The 19523-nt window shown below is 38.9% G+C and overlaps 1 protein-coding gene across 1 annotated transcript in view; it reads right to left on the bottom strand.

The window, feature by feature from the left end:
• The window catches only part of DERA (deoxyribose-phosphate aldolase), a 129795-nt gene that overhangs the window by 74215 nt on the left and 36057 nt on the right, over nucleotides 1-19523 (bottom strand). The window contains exons 2-5 of the mRNA XM_015151207.3: nucleotides 16041-16138; nucleotides 14736-14883; nucleotides 13163-13258; nucleotides 10169-10303 (exon numbers count right to left, since the gene is read on the bottom strand). Coding sequence (XP_015006693.1) covers nucleotides 10169-10303; nucleotides 13163-13258; nucleotides 14736-14883; nucleotides 16041-16138 — 477 coding nt within the window. The remainder of the gene's footprint in view (nucleotides 1-10168; nucleotides 10304-13162; nucleotides 13259-14735; nucleotides 14884-16040; nucleotides 16139-19523) is intronic.

Below are 19523 nucleotides of genomic sequence, written 5' to 3'. Positions count from 1 at the left end.
CACGAGGCAGGAATTGGATAAATTTTCCCTAGAGTACACATCATGCCCTGTCTGCAGGAGGTCAGTTCCTGCAACCTGCAAATCTTCCTGGGCAAGGAGGTGGTGGGCAACTGCATCCAGGAGCACATTAAGCAGCTGCATTGCAAGGGGGCCCTGCGGGACAGCCAGCTGGCTGGGCTGTGTGCAGCGTCTCCAAAAGGTGAACTGTGGGTGACCAGTTCATGTAGACTGGGAGCAACAAGAAGGGCTGCAAGGCCATTAGCTTCCTCCTGTCCCTCATTGACAGGCTGGTCCTCTAGTGCAGGAGCCACTGGGAAAATACTATGTGAAGGAGAGGTCCAAGGCAATGGTGGCTTGCTATCTTAAAAATGGAATAGGTTACATTCATCATGCGGACAACCCCAACAACAATGGCTGCTGCATCGCCTACATCCACTGTCTGAACAAGAATTGGGATACCAGGCTACACGGTAGGATCCTATGGCTATTTCCAGAGGAGAAATCGCTCATGGCAGATGTGGAGGCCATTTGTGAAAAACTCCTGTTCTGGTTAGACTGCAGGAACCCACACGAGGTGCTGTCTTCCTATGAGACCAGATGTCCTATACTGTTTGGTACTTTGATAATGAAGAAAGGACAGAAGCCAAAAAGAAATTCAGGAATTTAATTAGGAAACATCTGCCCTCACTGAAGACTGACTGTACTCCGAAATCTGCTGGCCTTGTTCATTTTAGCAGTGGTTCCTGAATTTTCTTTAAGAGTTGAGATCTGGCCCGGTACAGTGGCTCACGCCTATAATCCCAGCACTCTGGGAGGCCGAGGCGGGTAGATCACCTGAGGTCAGGAGTTCGAGACCAGCCTGGCCAACATGGAGAAACACCATCTCTATTAAAAAAAAATAAAAAATTAGCCGGGCATGGTGGTGGACACTTGTAATTCCAGCTACCCTGGAGGCTGAGGAAGGAGAATCTCTAGAACCTGGGAGGCGGAGACTGCAGTGAGCCGAGATCATGCCATTGCACTCCTGCCTGGGCAACAAGAACAAAACTCCATCTCAAGAAAAAAAAAGAGTTGACATCTAAAGATGGCCTCTTCAGTGACCAAAAACTCCCCATCCCTGTCTTATGTGTGGGACTTTGTGTTTTCTTGACAAGACTCATGGACCTTCAGATGCTCTCTTTGCTGGATGAACTCGTTTGCTATTCCACCTCCAGAAATTTCAGCAGACATCCCAGCTGGCCAGCAGTTTACCTGATAGATTTCATAACACTGGGTATCAAGACAAGAGCCTAGGAGCATAGGTGAGGAAAATAATCTTGTATTTTAATTTCCTGATTTGAAAGGAGCTTTGAAAAAAAAAAAAAAAAAAGAAAACCAATGGCAGATGCCACAGAAAGGCACCATGGAAGCCTTAACAACAGAAAACAAAAATTTGTGTCATCTGAACAATTTCCAGATGTTCTCAATATGGGGCTCTTGGGGTCTCTGGAGAATTATCACAACCTAATGACAACAGTATTACCTCTAGAAAGAGCTGCTGTCATAGTGATCAATCTGTAAATGTCCCATGGGGTGGACACTCGTTTTTCCAAGTCTTGCAACCTGGATTTTTTTGCCTTGGTCCCATTTTGCTGAAAATAATGACTTTCTGAATAAAGATGGTAACATCATTTAGTCTCCATTTTCACTTCTTACCTGGAGAACCTAATCACCAGAAGCTAAAACTAGACATTAGGTTTTTTCGTGTTGCTTTGCTGGAATGGAATCTAAATTTAAATCAAAGGAAAAATATCTACTTGGTAATTTGGTGTCAACCTCTGATAACAACATGGAAAGAACTAGGTCTACAGATAAACAATCAACATGTATACATCTTGAACAATCTGAAAGGGGAGATGGAGTTGGAAATGTGGGTGCACCTGTTTGTTTTTTTTTTTCAGTTTTTTTAATGAGATCATTCTTAACACTATTTTAAAAAATAGAATGGTATATTTTTAAAAAGGACATGAAAATTTTAAAACTCTCAAAAAGCTAAAAACACTTATAAATAAATAAATAAAATTAACTTTCTTCTCTCTAGGGTCCACCTGAAAGGAAAGTATCTTCTCAATTTTGAAGCAGCTGGCAATCTGCTAAGTATTCTGGAAAAGCACTGCTCCAGACAACAAAAACTCTGTTACTAAAACTTATATGTTTAAAATTATGATTTAAGTAAGAATCCAAGTGTTTAAAGACTGTTTCCTATCTAAAAGTCAAAAAGTATATTTCCTTTTATATTTCCTGCTATTCAAAGGCACTTAAAAAATAATTGTTAACGAACATATCTAAGCAATTATTTTTTGAGTATCAGAAAGATGTTCAACACTGCACAAGAATGGCCTGAAAATAACTCTTAAGATAATTATATGTACAGTAAAACACTTAATATAAAATTGTACAGCCACCTTTTAAACTAAAGAAGTCACAAAATGTTCAAGAACAGTTTCATTCACCAAGGCAACTAATTAATCTTGTGAGACTAAGGCAGAGAAAAGCTAACACACCAGATATAATAATAACCTACAAGAGATAAGACGCACATTTTTATCAATAGTATCTAAAGTTTTGAAGAATTGTAGCATAAAAATAAAACCCATAAAAGTATACAGTTGTCATAAGTATTTCCAGAATTTCTGTTATATACAACTCCTAAAACAGAGAAACCACAAATTATAGATTATGTAATTCCTCCCCAAAAAGTGTCTATAGATTTAGAAACTACTTTTCTAATAAAATATGATTAACACTCTATAAAAGAAATATACCAATTTATATGAGATGTTCTTTCTACCATCCTTCTTGTGTAAAAATCAGCAAATAAGAAAAATAGATTACTGCACAGATTCAAGGTCTTTAGGATTCTCTTCATATAAGAAAATGAAAAATAATGTGACTTTGGTGCCGATATCTCATTTTCTTATCCTAAAATGTTTGATAGCCATGAGGTATGTACTTCTCAGGCCAGATTTAAGATAGCAATTCAGGGGTAAACAATTGAAGGAGATGAAAAGTACATGAGGCTCTGGATACAGGAGACAAAAGGTACTTCCAATTGCTCACTGAACATGAGATGCTGCAGAATATCAGACAATCCTAGCCACCTTTGGAATGACATCTGCTGGTGCTCCAGTATGGAATCAGTCTCCCAAAGCTAGTAAAGCCAGCTCCAGGTCCTCAGCTCATGGAGCTAGATTCCTGAACAAGGTGCAATCTGACAGCATTTCCCTGTCACTGGTAAATATGTTAGGTAAACAGATGCAACAGAAAAAGTCATTTAAAAAGTAAAATGAACACCTCTGTATATTTACAGAGCACGGAAATTAATCAATTTTTAAAACCTGCTCAATAAGATTTATGAGATGATGAACCACTTCTGGTGAATGCTTTCTTCAAAGAACTGTTTATATGTCAACTTCACCACCACCATTAAGAAATATTGTATTACATGTACAAATCGTGGGAATAATATTCACTGAAAATGAAAACACTAAATATAAAATCAAAGATCATTATAGTTCTAAAGGGTTGTAGAAATCATTATGTCCTATCCCCTCATTTGTAACATTTACATGGAAGCAGAGAGAAGTGAAGTGTTTACCCAAGGTCTAGGTATAAATTATCAAAATCATAAAGACTAAAACCCAAGTCTTTAGAGTTCCACTTTATTCACTTAACACATGTGCTATGTGTCACTTCCCTTGATAACAGACCATCAACAGGGGCAGGAGGAAGGAGAAGGAGAAGGCAACATTGCAGTTAGCAAGGAGGGCTTCATCTAGGTCAAGCAACAGGATGATCATTTTACATACATTATCTAATTTCTTCCCTATTGTAACCCTGTGAAGTAGATGTCATTATCTCCATTTTACATAGAAGGAACAGAAAACACAGAGAAGAACCTGTCCAAGAGTAAACAATAGAGCCAAGATTCCAACCAAGATCTGTCTAAATGCAAAGATGCAACTTTCAACTATTCCTGCTTTCCCAGTACTGTCCTCCCACAGTGCATTTGTTCTGGGTCTGACTGTGACATCAGCAATGACTGGATGGCCTGGATGGCTGGCTGGGTGATGCCCCCATTTGGATGCTATCTTTTTCAGAGAGCACAGCCATCCCAGGGAGAGGAAAGCCTTCTTTTCTCAAGAGCACAGAAAGCAGATGCATTTCTTAGCTAAATTCACTGGGATAACACTTTATTCATCAAACTCTCCTGTTTACAGCTAACTACAGATCCAGGCTAAAGGCATAGAAACATATAGGAAATACAATTAATTGTATATAAATATATTTATATATTTTTATATATTTTTATATATATTATATATTTATATATAAATATATTTATTGATTATTTAATAATTTATTGTTAAATATTTATTGATAATTTATTAATTGTATATAAATATAAATACAAATAATTGTATAAAAATTAAATTAGTACTAGTAATAAAATAAAACATACAATATATGAATGTATTCAATGTATGAATTTACATACATTGCTGTATGTAAATTCAACAATGCTTCCATTATCTGGCACCTAAAGTATATGCAACTAAGAACTGGAATTATGTCAAAAAAAAAAAAGAAGAAGAAGAAGAAGAAAGAGTCCTGAGTTAATACTTCTTAATAAGGACCTGGGACTGGTGGGGAAGGGGAACAAAATCACCTGGAGAGATTTTCCCCATTTAGGAGCCTATTCCTCCCTCACATACACACCTCAATTCTTTCATCACAAATGCCCAGGCGGATATGCTAGATCCTGTCAGGAAAGCAGCTGAGGCAAATCATTTGAAAATGTTTGTGAGGTATTATAATTTTGAGAATCAATAATACATGCCACACCCTATTTGTTTAAAACTATGGTGATAAGTGAGAAATGCAGCTGTCCACATTTCCATGTCCAGCTGGACAGGAGTGACAGAAGGACTGTCAGGGAAGGACAGTGTGCCATCACGAGCTCAACATGACCTAACAGTAGAAAGCTTAACTACTAAGGAGCAGGCAAAAAAACTAACAAATAAGAAGATACATAAATCAAAAAAGAGTCTGGACTGTGAGCTATGAGGCCAATCATCTCAGAGATTTCACTGGCCCCTGAAAGCATCACTGTATTCTGGGATAATATAATCAGTAACAAAACAGTTTGGAACAATCAATAAAAAATTGAATTGTATTTAATAAAAATTGTTAAGAAAGTCAGGGAAATGAAAATATTTTTTAATAGTTTTCTTTTTTTTTTTTTTTTTTTGAGACAGGGTCTCACTCTCTTGCTCAATCTATTTTAGAAATAAATCTATTAGGCCACACACAGTGGTTTATGAGTGCAGTGGCATAATCATGGCTCACTGAAACCTCTGCCTCCCAGGCTCAAGGAATCCTCCCACCTCAGCCCCAACCCTGAGTAGCTGGGACTACAGGCACATACCACCACGCCAGGCTAATTTTTGCAATTTTTTTTTTTTTCAGAGATGGGGTTTTGCCATTTGTCCAGACTGGTCTTGAACTCCTGGGCTCAAGTGATCTGCCTGCCTCAGCCTCCCAGAGTGCTAGGATTACAGGCATAAGCCACTGTGCCTGGCCTAATAGATTTATTTCTAAAATAGCTAGATTTCTCTGATTTCATCAAGGTTCAGTGATTTTGAATGTCTACTTATATGTAAATGATGGGTGAAATGCAACATGGTATAGTGATACAACGGAATACGGGTTCTGGAGTAGGTGGCCCTGGGTCCAGGTGGTCCTGGTGCTCAGGAGGTTTGGTTGTCTTTGCCATAAGGAATGTAACTTAAATCAGCAAGGACATGACGTTTCCAAAGGAAAGTACACCAAGGTTGCAGAAAAGTCGCACTGGGACAGACTCTGAGAACCATAGTTCAGTGTCCATGGTTCTCAGAATCTGAGATTACAGAGGAGGTGGAGGAGCTTGCAAATGAGACGCAGGGGTAATCAGAAACAGAAAAGAAGACCTCAGGAATGTAGTCACCAAAGCCACGACGAGAAAGTGTTACCAGAAGGAAGGAACAGTCTGCTGTGTCATATGTTGCATGGTAATGCTAAATAAACAACTAGGGAGTATGACCTGGACAAAATGAGATGAGAGGTCATTAGTATATTAGTTTGAACTTCTCAAGACAAACAAATAAACTCTTTTCAAAACAAATTTTTTTTTAGACGGAATCTCACTCTGTCCCTCAGGCTGCAGTGCATTGGCACAATCTCGGCTCACTGCAACTTCTGCCTCCCAGGTTCAAGCAATTCGCTCACCTCAACCTCCAGAGTAGCTGGGATTACAGGTACTGCCACCATACCCAACGAATTTTTGTAATTTTAGTAGAGACAGGGTTTTGCCATGTTGGCCAGGCTGGTTTCGAACTCCCGACCTCAAGTGAGGAAGCCGCCCTGCCCCCGAGTGTCGCTGCGGAAACAGAACTTAGGGCAGCGCAGAGCAAAAGGGGATGAGGCCTCCCAAAGTGCCCGTTTCAGCCTCCCAAAGTGCTGGGATTGCAGGTGTGAGCCACCGCACCGGGTCTTCTTTTCAGAATTTTAGTCATGAAGGGAAGAGAAGAAAGGAGGACGTTGCTGGGGATGAAGGTAAGGGAAAGCCGGCATGTGGGTTCTTTCATAAATGGTTAAGAAAAGCTTGAGTATGTCTAAATGCTTAATGGCAATGAACTGGCAGAGAGAGGCTGATGACACAAGAGAAAGAATGCCCAACGGATAGAGCAGGGCTTCTGAAAATGCAGGGGGAGATGAGAGCCACAGCACAGTGGAGGGACTGAATTTATGAGGAAGGAGCAAAGGAAGAAGCAAAGAAAAGCAGCCCTGATACAAGGACCTGGAGGGAGCTCCTGTCTGATGGTTTCATTTTCTCTGAGAAGTAGCAGGTAGTTCACATGCTAACAGTGAAGGAACTTCAAAGAGGGTAGAAAAGTAAGAAATTTCAGGAAAGTGGACATTTTAAATGGTCACTAAGGAGAACCCAGAGAGGAATATGAGACCTCCCTCACCCCCAAACTCCAGTCTCCACTAGTTCATACCCTAAACTGTGGACTCTCATGTCCATGAGAAATGGTTAAGACCACTCTAAAGGGCCAGGTTTAAAAAATGAGGTTCTTAATGAGAACACATGGACCCAGGGAGGGGAACAACACACAGTGGGGCCTGTCGGGGGAGAGTGGAGGCAGGTAGTGCATTAGGGAAAATAGCTAATGCATGCGGCACTTAATACCTACCTAGGTGATGGGTTGACAGGTGGAGCAAACCACCATGGCACACGTTTACCTATGCGACAAATCTGCACATTCGGCACATGTCCCCCAGAACTTAAAAAATGAAATTAAATGAGGTTCTTTCTATTGTGCTATACCAAGTATCCCACAAACCTCACTGCACAAGGGAGAGGGCCCTAGATTTAAAAATGCAATTGCTTGATAGACATTTCCATCCACAAATTCCAAGACATTCGTTTACGTTCATATTTTAATAAACAGCTAATATTAAAACATGACACAGAAAAATACAATATGCAATTAAATTGAGAATCAAAATTAAGACAAAATATTGCAGTGAAAAGTCCTAAGTCATTTCAGGTTTCTATTTAGAATTAAATTTCTAGTATTAATGTTCCTTTTCAATTTGTTTGGGTCAAGAGGTTATTAACACCAGAAAAAGAGTTAATATAAAAGTATGGTCCAGGACAAAGATGTGTCATTATATTTTGCATAAATGCCTGTTATTGGGAAATTATCAGTTCTTAAAAACAACCATTCCTAGTTCATTAAGAGGCAGTCAATTGCATCGAAACCCATCTCCTATTGTATTTTATTTTCCAATTAGTAGCATAATATAAACCATATTTCTATATCCACAACTGCTTAATAAAAGGTGTAAGTTATAAACTCTATTTCTATACCTACAATTGCTTAAGATATAAAGGACACATAGGTTTATATACAACTAAATCACATAAACTTTATTGCCAGATTTGTTTTAAATACTGTGCTTACTCACTTTTTCATTTTACTCTAGCCTTAAATCTTAGTGAACTAAAAGCAGATAAGCAAAATTAATATATAGGAACAGAGACATCTATTTAAAATATGCCTTATAAGAATGACTGTAATTGGCTAAAACACACACATGAACAATCATAAAAAAGGAACACAAAATACAAAAAGATATTTGTGAACTGTCAAGAATTTAAACCTGGCAAGAATTATAAATGTTGATGAGTATTAATGGGGAACTTGGGGAGCGGAGGGGTGAAAGTAATGGAAATGGGAATGTACAGGAAAGTAGCTAATATTCCAAGCTAAAAACTCTATTTTCCAGCTTACTGGAAGCCAAAAATGGCCACGTCACTCAGCTCAGGCCAACGGGCAAAGGTGTAATAAGCAAAGGTGTTGTGTGAGACTTGATGTGAAAAGCCTTTCTTTCCTGTGATCTAAAAAATGAGTGTAAGGGGCTGGAGCTTCAGAAGCCATCTCAGACAATGAAGTGCTCTTGATATTAAGAGCAGAAGCCACGTGCTTTGGAACTGGAATATAAACGTAGACCGGGTCTCCAAGAACTCTGTGGAGCTGCCACACACCCCTGAAATACCTACCCCTGGACTTTATATAAGAAAGTAAATACTGAGGGTTTAAACCACTGACTGAATGTTTGCTACTTCATAACCAAAAGCAATTCATAATTGACAATCAATGGAATTAGGCTTCACAAATAGACAAACAAAGGCTTTACAGAGATAAATGAATAGAAAGAGTCACAGGAAAATACCCATGAGATATAGGCAAGTCCAATAAGCAGGTTAAATAAGAGATAAGATCCTCTCTCTTATTTAAACTTTAAAAGAGTGTGGGGATAGCATGCTATGTAGAGAAATGTGGAAAGTTACACCCTGCAGTGTTACCAAGGGTTATTTCAAGGGAGTGAGATTACAAGGAATATCCACTTCCTTTATGACTAGTGGGGATTTTTGTTTTTAAACAGTGAGTAGGTATAGTCTCCATAATTAGTATAAAATATGCCTTTTGATATACACACATATAAAGAGACAATACATTATCCTAGCTTTCACTTGTGATATCATTAAAAATTTCTGGTTAAGCTGGGCGCGGTGGCTCACGCCTGTAATCCCAGCACTTTGGGAGGCCGAGGAGGGCGGATCACGAGGTCAGGAGATCGAGACTATCCTGACTAACACGGTGAAACCCCGTCTCTATTAAAAATACAATAAATGAGCCAGGCGTGGTGGCGGGCGCCTGCAGTCCCAGCTACTCAGGAGACTGAGGCAGGAGAATGGCGTTAACCAGGGAGTCAGAGCTTGCAGTGAGCTGAGATTGCGCCACTGCACTCCAGCCTGGGCAACAGAGGAAGACTCCGTCTCAAAAAAGAAAAATAAAAATTTGGTTAAACTATTTATTATAATGACTTTTTTGAAAGAGAGAATTTTACTTTTCTAGCTACCAATGACCTCATCTTTAGTATACAAAATGTATTTAAGACAGAGGTAAAATCTATTTGATTCTTTAATATCTACTTAAAAAAACAAAAGCTTGTTGCTGGAAAGGGCAATGTCTTATTGTATTCTGATGTGACGGTGAATCATTAATCTCATGATAGTCATCAGAGCTATGTATAAGAAAGCAAGAAGTAAAAATAAACTTAGTCAACTAAATAATCCCATATCTTCAAAGACTGCAAAAATTAACATAAAAAAGGGAAGTTTCCTCCAATACATTCCAACAAACTTTGCATAAAAGACTTGCCTAGAGTGAAGTACATATTGAGTAACAAAACAGTACAGAATAGTAGTAACTTTTCCCTTCTAAAGAAAAAGCATGTTGGTAAAATTGTTTTAAAAGTTATGAATCTATTGCATGGAAGCAACTATTCACCTAAGCACTCAAAAGGATCTGAGAAGTTCATGCAGGTAGGCAACTGCCTAGATTTATGAGGGGCACAAGGATGAGTAATCTTAGTCATGCTTTCTCCTAAATTCACCCTTTGATCTACTAACTTGTCATCTAGAACAGTGACCTCTAAAACATACTACATCGTATCTCATCATCTGATTCACCAGGGAAGAATGGTGACACTCTCTTAGGTAAGAGCATGCACCTACCTTCCCACTGGCCTGTCAGCACCAGGCTTCTGTTAATTACCACGTCGATTTCTGTAGCTCCATCTTCCACAGCCAATCTGATCTCTTCTAATCGTGTCTTCAAATGAGTCTGTCCAGCTGGAAATCCAGTGGCCACTAATAGAGATAAGAAAGGAAAGGAAGAAAGAGGGAAGGAGGGAAGAAGGAAAGTAAGGAAGTGGGGGAGGGGAAAACCAAATTTCAATTGGTCAGTAATTCATCAAAGAATTCCAAACCCCAAAACATCAGCATTTAAAGACCAATGCATTAATGACACTTAAGAACATCACTTATATTATGCATAAGTGTGAAGAAATAGAATGTTCTGTCATATTAGTGTTAGGACAAATGTTATCATCTTCTGGAAGACCTGAAATTAAGATGCTGCAGAGATGCTCATGAAGGTGGATTAAGTAACCAGCAAAAATGTTATCTTCACAGTGATAGCCATAAAATAGTAGTTGTAGCCCTGTCTTAATGAACACTAGTTACCTAGCACACTAGTTTTGGATCCAAATCTTGATCAAGTTAGCTATTTTGATTTTTACTCTTTTACCCTTGATTTATCTTGATTAACTTTCTCATGAACCTCTTTAGCTGTGGTAAACAAACTGTCATATGTGTTCCTCCCATTGCCTATGTTAAAAACAACCAGCCTGGCAGATGAGCATAAAGAAAAGAGAATGCAGGAGGAAAACGTACCTAATTAGTCCACAAAATTGGGGGAGGGGCAGGGTAGAGCCAAGTGTAAATAAGAGGAAAATGAAAACACAAAAGACAACTACACTCTTGAAAAATAGTAACATCTTTTACACACACATCATTAACTCTCCATCCCTGTTTCTAAATACAACCTGTCATGTTTCCTTGACATTAAATTCCTTGGGGCTGGGCATGGTGGCTCTTGCCTGTAATCCCAACATTTTGGGATGTTAAGGCAAGCGGATCACCCGAGGTGAGGAGGTTGAGACTAGCCTGGCCAACATGGTGAAACCCCATCTCTACTAAAAGTATAAAAATTAGCCTGGTGTGGTGGTGCATGCCCATAGCCCCAGCTACTCGGGAGGCTGAGGCAGGTGAACTGCTTGAACTCAGGAGGCAGAGGTTGCAGTGAGCCGAGATCGTGCCACTGCACTCCAGCCTGGGTGACACAGCAAGCCTCTGTCTCAAAAAATAAAAATTAAATACAATTAAAAAATAAAAATTAAAATTAAAAACAATTCCTTAGGTCTGCTACCTTAGAGGAAAGCATGTTTCTCTGTTGTTTAAAGCAAAAACTGTACTGACTGAGGCTGATGAAAAATTAAGGTCTACACAGGTGTAGCTGCCAAATACTTTGGGAATCCTCATAAACCAATTCTATATAAATACTGTGCCCCATGTTTGTTTTAATATATTCCTAATAAGCTATAAACTCCTTTTAAATGTTTACTTATTTTATTTTTTTCTAGATACCTTTGTTGCCCACGCTGGTCTCAAACTTCCGGCTTTAATCAATCCTCTTGCCTGGGCCTTCCAAAGTGCTGGGATTACAGATGTGAGCCACCATGCCTGGCCTAGACTCCCTTTTTAAAGCATCAGGATATTCCTCAAACATCTCTTAAAACTAGAATCTAATTTTATATCTGTCTATTCATCCACCCATATACACACAGATATATATTTACCAAACTAATGCTTTAAAGACTTTTCTGTCATATGAAGTCCTACTGTGTCTATCTGAAGTCAGTGACTCCTGAATGCACTCTCTCCTTTATCTTCTAGGTTTTGTGTGGCTCTTATCAGCTCCCACGTGGACTGTGACAAGTCTCCCCTAACTCCATTTCACTCTTTTCTAATTTATCCAGTACGATCAGGTAACTTACTATGTCATGAAGCTGATCATGTCACTCCTCTAACCTTTCAATGTCTTCCCTATCATCAGAATTCAGGCCAAATGCCACCACATGGCATGGATCCCCTCTGAAATTCTGTCCTGATCTCCCTCTCCAGCTTCAACTCCTGTATCTCCCACTTTGCCCTGTCTTCGGAACCCTGCCTTTGAAGCCAATAATTGCAAACCTTCTCCAGTCCCCTGAACATGCTTTGTGCCTTCACACGTGCTAGTGCCTCTGTCTAACATGCGGTTCCCTACCTTATTAACACTGTGAACTCCTCCTCATCCTTAAAACCCAATGCAATTATCTCCAGGACGATGCTTTCTCTTACTTTGGTGTCACCAACCTCTGCAGAATAATCATTCCCTGCTCAGAATTGCAACTGCATTTTGCGCATATCCTTGTTTTTGTTTTTGTTTTTTTTTTTTTTTCCTGAGATGGAGTCTTGGTCTATCACCCAAGCTGGAGTGCAGCGGCATGATCTCGGCTCACTGCAACCTCTGCCTCCCAGGTTCAAGCGATTCTCCAGCCTCAGCCTCCCAGGAGCTGGGATTACAGGCACTGCCACCAAGCCTGGCTAATTTTTGTAATTTTAGTAGAGATGGGGTTTTGCCACGTTAGCCAGGCTGGTCTTGGACTCCTGACCTCAAGTGATCCACCTGCTTCGGCCTCCCAAAGTGCTGAGATTATAGTTGTGAGCCACCGTCCCCAGTCCGCATATCCTTATTATATTTTACATACATATATATATATAAAAAACCAGAACACACATACATGTGTGTGTTAGTATATGTGTGTGTGTATATATATAGATATAAAAATACTATATATCGTGCCTTATGATTTTTTTCTTCACCTGACTATTCCTCCTAAACCAACTCAGTTTCCTTAAGGATAGGAATACAGTTCTATATTGTTGGGAATAAATATGTCTTCCACTTACTAAGCAATTAATACATACTAAAATCATGAATAAATACAACTAATTAAATACATAAACTAATTTAAATCATAGTACAAAACTATATATAATACCCCACTGTATGAAGAACTGGAAACATGTTTAAAAAATAACAACAAAAGCCACAACACATTTTACCTGATGCCACAGGGATATTACAGCCTGCAGCCTTGAGTGCTTTTACAGCATCACACACCCGGGCGGGATAAACACAGACGGCAGCTGTGGTAATGCCTATCAAGAAAAAATAGGAATAGCCAACTTTAAATGAAGTTCAATTCACACAACATGCTTTTAATTATCATTTATATCGCAACACTGGCAAAAATCAAACGAGAGAAAAAATAATTCCCCCGCAATGCTGCAATAAATTAAAAGATTTTTATTTTCCACATTCCCTTCTAGTTCTTGATAACATGGATTATTTTCTTATCGTTAAAGTCATAAAAACAAGTTTGATATACTCTTCCTTGAGATTAACATAGTACTGTTTTTTAGAAATGTCTAAATAGTAAACTTGGTGATCATTACTAAATGAAAATACTTCAGGTAGATAACAAAATCCGTATTTACAGAGCATTCTCACAGGACAACCTGAAGAAAGGATAGTTTGAAGAAGGACAGATGAAGAAAAATATTAAGTAAAATTTAGAGGGAGGTACCACAAAAATGACATTTAACTAATCCTATTCCCAATTTTGAAAGAAATAATAAAATCTGAAACGGAAGCCCCAATTTTAAGAAATAAGTTCATAAATTTTAAAAAACTTAGAAATCGAATAGTCACTATAAAACAAAGAAATATCGTAAGACCTTAAACCAAGTTGTTACCTTTGAGTGCAATAAATAAGGTGGCATTTTTATGGCCAACTCGAAATAAACATAATAAATACTTTTCAAAAGCCATAGAGTTGTTCAGGTTTGTATGTTACCTACAAACCTAAACATGTTTGTTTGGGATAAAAGACCTGCATTGGGCCAATTCAGCGTCTCTAGTTGCACTCACAGCAGATAGGCACTCGGGGGCCGTGAAGCATACTCCATGGGAAGGAGACCTGGCTCCCAAAACCAGCCCAGCAAGTAACAAGACATGTAGTCCTGGGAATGCTGCTTAGCCTTCCAGGTGTAGGGTTCCTTATTTAGAAAACAAGGGAATCAATTCTTACAGGTGTCCAACATCTCCAAAATGCTGAGGTCCTAAACTTACGGCAACTTTAGAAAAGTCCTTCTTTTCATGTATACTAAGGCAGTGAACATGACTTTTTTTGAAATATCTAACCTAATATACAAGCAGCCTGTATTTCTCATTTGCACTTTATTTTCAAAAGTATTTCATATACTCACAGAAAATACTTTATGTATGAGATGTGATTATTAAGTAATGAGACCGGCTTTTTCACGTGTGGCTAGGGAATCAGAATTAGTATTTTAGTGTCACTAAACAGAAATTTTCCAAAACTGAAGAACTGAAAAGAAATAAAGTCACTCTCTGCCAAGCACTTTAATCCAAGAACTGACCTGGAAAAAAAAAAAGACTCAGATTCTCTTCCTGCTGTTTTTCAGAGAAGAATCTGTCCATGTATACACAGCAAGAGTTTCTATCATGGATTCTATCACCGCTATCATTAGCAGTTGTATCTTAAGCCCTCTTAGATCTAGTAATCAGTATTGTAAGCAGTAAACACCACACAGATCACAGCAACAACATTACCTTTATCATACATATTTAAAGCTTTTAAGAGATCTTCCCGGATTGGGTATTTGGCTTTATAACAGAGCCTTTGAATGTTGGAAGATGTATCATCGCCTGAAAGTGTAGTAAGATCTATAAAGGTAACAGCTTTCAGCAGCCAAGCAGCCTGGTTTAAAGAAAAGTGAAAACAACGTAAATTTAATAAATAAATAAATAAACAAACAAACAAACAAACCTCCAACCCAGCTGGTTAGTAGAGAAGCATTAGACAAGTATGGGTGTTAATATCTTATGCCCACACTGTTCTATGGAATATTCTGATATATGATATAAATACAGCTCAAGAACCACTAACAAGATGAACACTGCCCAAAATAAAAGGGAGGAAGAGTGGCCTTAAACATTTTTTTTCTCCCACAGATATCCCACATTGAAACCCCTATTAGCCCATGTCTCCCCACTTCTGACTACTCCATCTCAGCCAAAGGGAGAGCCCATCAGAGCCACCCTGACATAGAAGAACTCCGAAAGAAGGTTTCTATCTTACATTTTACCTCCCGCTCTGGGATCTGGGATGAGATTATTATTTTTAAAAGTTTCCAAGTTTTTTGGTGTTTTTTTTTTCAATTTAATCCAATTCCATTTTTAAAACAATATTCATATTTCACAACTCAGTCTGATGAATTTTCTTTTATCTTTTCAATCAGAATATTTCTAAGGATGAGCAAAATGTGAACTATCACTCTCAAGGATTCAATCACAGTATTCTGCCTCACGTGTGAAATGAACTCTGAATTCCTTTTAATCTTACACAGCACGTCTTTGGTTGGGATACACTGAAGAAAATGCTGACCACAAGTACTCTACGAAACATCATTTTTGGATTTTGAAAAATGATTTATGGAAAGTAATAGTAAGGTAAACACGATGGTCAAGAAAGGTCAACTCTTAAACCTAAAGGCCTCAAGAGTGGGCACATCAAGTTTAGATGTTAGGGCTTTAAAATTAAAATAGAAGAAGGCATGTCTAAAAAACTGAATAAATGTGTTGAGAAAATATGCCATTTAATTCACTCATGAATAAAGATGCCTCAAATTCATTTGCGGTTTTGCCACTCAAGAGTGATAAGATTTTTAACTTGTTTGGATAAATGTGTTATCTTTCTCCAACCCATCACCATCATATATGAATTATTAAAATAAGTCATGGACAGCTGCAATCTTTTAAGTTTAGATGCATCTTGAGCGAAATTCAATATTGTGGCCTTGAGGGAAGAGACCACGCATTGTAAAATACAGGCAAAGAATGCTCAAGAACCCTTACCTGCCACTCCTTTTTCACCGTTCTGCGAGCCTGGATTTGTTCCGCACGCCTCAGAACTGCCGGGTGATTCACTTGTATTTTGGAGATCCAGCTAAGGTCTAAAACAGACAGAAAAAACACTTTTTGAAGCCTAAAGTTTCATTAAATATAGTCACCTATTTTTACACGGTCCTTGAAAGGATACATTTATCACTTGACATCAACCTTTTTTTAAAGCTTATGTTTCTTTTTTGTACAACTATAAATAAACAGCCTTGTTGATGGAAGCCCAGTCAACAAAAGGCATACTTCATGCAAAATCACTGCCATTACTTTCAAAGGCAAAAACCACAATTGCTTCTGTACCAGCCCATACATTTGGAACTGGAAGAACCTGTATTGATTCATGACAGAGACATGCCTAACAACTGGGGAAATGTGTGCTACCCATGCCACGCACCTCACCTCTGACAGCAAAGACGTATTTGTGAGTGTCCAGTCCAGGAGAGCAAATGATTAATAAATACTTAAGTGAACTAATGGTGGGAATTACAGAAACTGTGCTCACTACTGGCAAGATTAATACCTACTGCATGCTGACAGGATACAGCCCATTCTTTCTTCAAAGGAAAAATTTTCAAAATATATTAGAAATAACAACATTGACTGATATAACAGAAATTAGAAAAAAAGAAAAAACAAATTATTTAAAGTTTCAGGAGAGATCTCTGTTGCTTTTGTTCTGAAATGCTCTCTGCTACCTTGATCTACTCTCTCTTCTCTTCCAGTTAACTGTAATTTCTACTTTCAGACCTAGTCTAAATATTAGCTGTTGTGAAAACACTGTCAGCTCCCCAGACAGAGCTAACATTAGACAGATCTCTACTACAGAACTTGTAATCAGTTCATCAAGGATTCCTGGTGAAACCATTTGTTGTAGTTAGTACATTGCCAGCCATGATCTTACCCATCTTTGGGTGTCTAACATCAAAGAGTGTATGTATTTCAACGTCATCCACCAATATCCTATAACATAGGTGGCCTCACAATAAATTGGACATGAACATTATTTACCTTCTATAACTAACCTCACTTCTGTATCTCTCCAGCAATTCCATGTTTTTAAAAGAGCCTTAAAAGAGCACTGTAGGAAAAGTTATCCATTAGAAAAAATGCACTAATTACAGAACTCTTTATAATGCAATGAAGAAAACTGCTGATCACATACTGTATCATGTAACAATACAAATTTAAGTATTTGCATCTAAACTCATGTTTACAGATGACGTTCTTTCTCTCATTTTCATTTCATTCTTCTTAAAAGTATCAGTATTAAAGGTACAGAAATTGCAAGTTGGACTCTAAGTGATTAATAATGATATTCTCATTTAAATTTCACTGAAGAAGGAAAAGAGTTTGGGTGCTTCTTTTTCTCTCTAATTATTTTGTTAGCTGAAATCATTTAACAAACCAGATTTTTAACATTTCAATCCATCTGCTCCTGCTCCTCAAGGATATTGTATGTTTTTTTTTGCTTGTTTGCTGAGCCAACTTCACAGAGAAAATGGGAGTCTGGGGTCAGGCCGATGAAATCTGCCTCTGCTTTCCCACACGAGGGCTGTTTTTGTTCTAGCAGCGCCCAAGAAAATCAGACCAGACACACTAGACTTCGTCCCAATTTATCTAAGACCTGTAAGAAACACCCCCTACTCAAACACAGGAGAGGCTTTTTTTTTTGCGGGGAGACACAGTTTCTCTCTGTCGCCCAGGCTGGAGTGCAGTGGTGCGATCTTGACTCACTGCAACCTCCACCTCCTGGGTTCAAATGATCTCATGCCTCAGCCTCCCAAGAGGCCAGGGCTACAGGCGTGCGCCACCATGCCAGGCTAATTTTTGTATTTTTAGTAGAGACGGGGTTTCACCCTGTTGGCCAGGCTGGTCTCAAACTCCTGACCTCAAGTGATCTACCTGCCTCGCCCTCCCAAAATGCTAGGATTATGCATGAGTCACCGCGCCCAGCCCTAGGAGGCCCTTTTTTTCTTTTTTCTCAGATGATTGATAATGGTGATTGGGTTCATGGTAAAGACTGTTTCAGGCAGATATAGGAAAATGAGTGAAGCAAAGAGTATGTTAATTCCAAGGCTCACTGCCAACTAATTCTTGACCATGATCAAAAAGAGGTAGGCCTTACTCAGTGGGGCAAGGCTTTGAGAGGCTGTCCTTTATCGATCACAGGACATCCCTGAAGTCCTTCCCCTTCTCTACTCCCAACTCACCACTACTGTCGCCACTGGAAACAGTGGCACCACTGCTGGAGAGGGATCTCAGGCAAACACAAGCCTCTTCCTTCACCATCCGGCTCCTTCCTCCTTCTCAAGCCCCAGCTCCTTCCTCACCGGTCCTCTGCCTCTGTGGTGCAACCTTCCTAATTTACTGGCAGTTCCCTGACACATTATGCCAGGCTGTCTCTGGATCTGTGCATGCGGAATGCTCCTTCTACCAAGAATTACCCTTCCCTGCCTTGCTGAACAGTGAACTGCTGCTCATCCTTTAAGACTCGGTTCAAATGTCACCTTCTCTGGGAGCCTTCCCTGAACCTCACAGGTTGAGACATCCCTTTGCTTCTTTGTGCTCCCATGCAACTCTGCATTCTACCTTTAGTACACCCCCTTCACTCAGAATGCCATTGACGTGTCCCAATGTTTATGTCCCCAAAAGATTTGTTAAAACTCCAAGCGAAGGACTTGACACACGGGTGGCATATGATAAATAAGTCGAGGGTTCCCAAAGACCAGAAAGGATTTAATTCTGGGCAATGTCTTTCTCCACTGCTTCTGACTACAAAGGGCTTTTGGATCTCTACAAGAAAAGGTGCCACTGAAGTATGAATGGGATGCCTGGGAACTTTCACCTTAAAAACCAATTTTGAGTACACCAAAGGTTAGAACTCACAAGGTCTGCTCTTACACTTCTCAGAAACCTCTTGCCAGAGGTCCCTGCAAACCATCTACTGGACAATGTAATAGGATTTCTTCTCTCACAGTATCAGCCTTGACTGCTGAAAATATCATTAGCGGTCATAAAATTATCCAGCCCCATATTTAATATAGCCACAAAATTTGCCTCTGTGACCTCCCATGGCAATGAATTATGTAAGTGACTATCTCGTTTTATTAGCACTTAATTTGCTACTCTTTAATTTCATCAAATAACCCATGTTCTCATATTATGGGGTCTGGGGAAAAGAAAGGACTGATTGGCCTTTGTTATGTCCTTCATAATTTTTAATATTTTATTCAAGTACCCTTTAGCGTCTCCTTTCCAGGAGAAGCGATTCTAATGCACATAATCTCATCAGGACCAAAGAATCTTCTTATGGGGCCAAAAGGGGTTTTAAGTACACATGCCTTTGGGGAGAAAAGACATGAAACCATAATTGGAAGGCAATGACACTCTTTTCTTAAAATTCTCCAATGAAGAAACTCCCACTATTTATCTTAGTAT

This window comes from Macaca mulatta, chromosome 11, assembly GCF_049350105.2.
Source record: "Macaca mulatta isolate MMU2019108-1 chromosome 11, T2T-MMU8v2.0, whole genome shotgun sequence".
Taxonomy (NCBI): domain Eukaryota; kingdom Metazoa; phylum Chordata; class Mammalia; order Primates; family Cercopithecidae; genus Macaca; species Macaca mulatta.
Note: the sequence above shows the minus strand (reverse complement) of the source record. Positions and strands in the feature narration are given on the sequence as shown.